The sequence below is a fragment of the Lolium rigidum genome, chromosome 1 (assembly GCF_022539505.1).
Source record: "Lolium rigidum isolate FL_2022 chromosome 1, APGP_CSIRO_Lrig_0.1, whole genome shotgun sequence".
Taxonomy (NCBI): domain Eukaryota; kingdom Viridiplantae; phylum Streptophyta; class Magnoliopsida; order Poales; family Poaceae; genus Lolium; species Lolium rigidum.
Window position 1 is genome coordinate 68,222,325 of NC_061508.1, and position 2,957 is coordinate 68,225,281.

Here is a 2,957-nt window from a genome sequence, read left to right on the forward strand (position 1 = left end):
GTTTTTTCATCTCTGGCCACATAATTTATATTTTGATGTGAACCGGTATGAAAAGTCAAGAAGATTTTCTGCTTCAGTAGTTGATTGTTGCCAATCTAGATGTGCCCTTTTTGCTTGATCATTCCATTTTCAAAAGCGAACAATGAAGATTCATCAGAAGTGACAACTAGCTTTAGCGACTAATTTTCTAGCCTTCCCATCATCGGAATACCCTGAAATCACTTCTTCCATTCAGGTAGGTTGGCAAACTGATAATATAACTTATGGGGGTATGTATACTTCTTTCCCACCATAGGTACATACCCCTTTGCTAAACTTGTGAGGCTATCTTATTTGTTTCTCCCAAATAACAAAACATAACAATTAGAAACTTTGCAGGTCAGCAGTTTTTGAAAAATAACTCCAGCCTTTTTAGCTAGTCCTTGTACTAACAAATATATTGCACACTTCTTCATGTAAGGAATCCATTTTCATCATAGCGAAATGTGTAGAAACCTACCATAGGACACATGGTACCATTAAGATTTTTGAAAATAGGAATCAATTGAGCAGAGAACCATTTGCTGTCACAGTACAAAAGTAAAATAATCATGAAACACACATCGCAACTGTACGCAACTCAAGCCACAGAATCCACAGACCACAGGCACCTCCACTTATCAGCACTTGGAACAGAGGCAAAATCTGAACAACAAATTACAAGTACTAGTCTTCCAGTGAATGAGCAGAGAACAAATTATTGAAATACTAAAAATCTTCATCAAGCCGAAGGACGCAATAATGGAAGGGAAAAACATTTAGACCGACAACACAAGATCGACCAACAACCACCCTATGACAAGCGAAAACATCAAAAAAGAAGCGTCCACGTTAAACTTAGTGTCGTGGTGAACCTGGGTCAATTCGAATGCCTGCGGAGAGACTTCCCTCTGGAGGCCCCTCCGCTGACAGAGACCTCCCCTCCGCTAGCTTGCTCAAACCAGGTTTGCGGAGAGACTTCACCTCTGGAGGCTCCAATGGCATGCTTAAAGCTGGCTTGCGGATAGACTTTCCTTCCAGAGCCTGCTCCACTGGCATGCTTAAAACAAGCTTGCGGATAGGTTCCAATGGCATGCTTAAAGCTGACTTGCGGATAGACTTTTCCTCCAGAGCCTGCTCCACTGGCATGCTTAAAACTGGCCTACGGAGAGACTTTCCCTGGAGAGGCTGCTCCACTGGCATGCTTAAGGCAGGCTTGCGAAGAGACTTTCCCTCATTAGGTCGCTCCAATGGCTTGCTCAAAACTGGCTTGCGGAGAGACCTTCCCTCTCGAGGCTGCTCCAATGGCATGCTTAAGACAGGCTTGCGAAGAGACTTTCCCTCATTAGGTTGCTCCAATGGCTTGCTCAAAACTGGCTTGCGGAGAGACCTTCCCTCTCGAGGCTGCTCCAATGGCTTGCTCGAAACAGGCTCGTCCTCTGGTTTGCTCGAAACAGGCTTCCGGAGAGATGTAGCTGATCCTGTCAGTTTCCGCAGAGTCTGCTGCCTTGGATCGGTAGCTTCTACGTTTTCCTTCCGCAGAATAGCTTCCATTTTCTCGAGGAACGAATCAACGAGAAGAGGAATACTCTCCAGGCCTTGGGGGCGGAGTTCCGTCTCCCGGTCCAGACTCTTGCTCAAGTAGTCCACGGAGAATTCCATGGCTTTCCCGGTGGTGCGGCGATCGCCCAAGATACTCTCGGCGGCCTGAGCGGCGCCTTTGAGCCGCAGCAGACTCTCCATGACGACCTTGCGGTCTCTTCGGATTGACTTCCTTTCTGCTTCTACACCCACCATGCTATTGATCTCAGCAAGACCTTCCTCCAGTTCTTTCAGCTCCTTGCCCGGCGACGATAACTTCTTGCCTGCGTACTCGCGCGCCGCCTGGATCAGCTCATTAACGACCGGCACGACGAACCACCCGATCAGTACGATTGCGGCTTCTATTACCATGGTTAATGTGCAGTTTTCACCTACCAATTCAGTACGAAATGATCAGCACAACAACTAGCTAGCAGGAGGATATGAACTGATTATGAGAGGACGAGTTCTTACCTGCGAATTCAGAGGAGCGTCCACCAGGATCCAACGTAGCTTAATCGCCACTGCTGCTGCTGCTGCTGCTGCTGCAGATCGAACCGGCCGGCGAAGGTGGGGAAAGTGGAGCTCATGAAAATTATAGACAGATGATGAAGTGAAATGGTCAAAAGGTACACAACTTTCCCTTTTTTATTAGAGTAAAATAGTCAAAAAGGACATGAATTGATTGTGAGAGGAGAAGTTTTTTTATCTAGGCCATCGTTTTGCTTCTCCCAAATAACATAACATAACAATTTGAAACTTTGCAGGCTAACTATAATACTGGAACATCGGTGTCTAAAAAAAACTCCAGACTTTCTGGTTAGTCCGAGTAACAAATATATTGTATATTTCGTTATGCGAGGAATCCATTTTCATCGTACCGAAATGGGTAGAAACCAACTGCAAGACGCGTCACACGCGGTACGGTTAGCTGAGATGTTTAGAAAACGGGAATCAATGATCAATCGAGCAGAGAACCATTTGCTGTCACAGTACAACAGTACTTCGATCAAGAACCACACATCACAACTGTACGCAGCGCAAGCCAAAGCATCCACAGGCAGCTCCACATATCAGCACTTGGAACAGAGGCAAAATCTGCACGGCAATTTCCCCATCACTACTAGATAAGAAAATATCAGCACCAGAACGGCACAGCCCAATTATAAGGAGAATACACATGCTTGAGATTCACAAGGTACCATCCAAACCCAGGAAGTGAGCAGACGGGAGCAAATTTATGGATTATTTATTGTTAGTTCGAATGAAGGGAGTACTAAGGACTGATGAAAACTATTTGGGCATTTGGGGATTCTATTATTGTTAGTTCAAATAGCTAGATTCCCTATTTGGGCATT

General features: G+C 45.4%; 1 protein-coding gene across 1 annotated transcript; it reads right to left on the minus strand.

Annotated features, from left to right (window-relative positions):
- Window positions 1-876: 876 nt before the first annotated feature.
- Window positions 877-2,137, minus strand: LOC124646668. The gene is made up of 2 exons (XM_047186758.1): window positions 2,074-2,137; window positions 877-1,991 (listed from the first exon to the last, which is right to left on the minus strand). Exon 2 carries the CDS (start codon window positions 1,969-1,971, stop codon window positions 877-879), a length of 1,095 nt encoding a protein of 364 aa, XP_047042714.1. The 5' UTR covers window positions 1,972-1,991; window positions 2,074-2,137.
- Window positions 2,138-2,957: the final 820 nt, after the last annotated feature.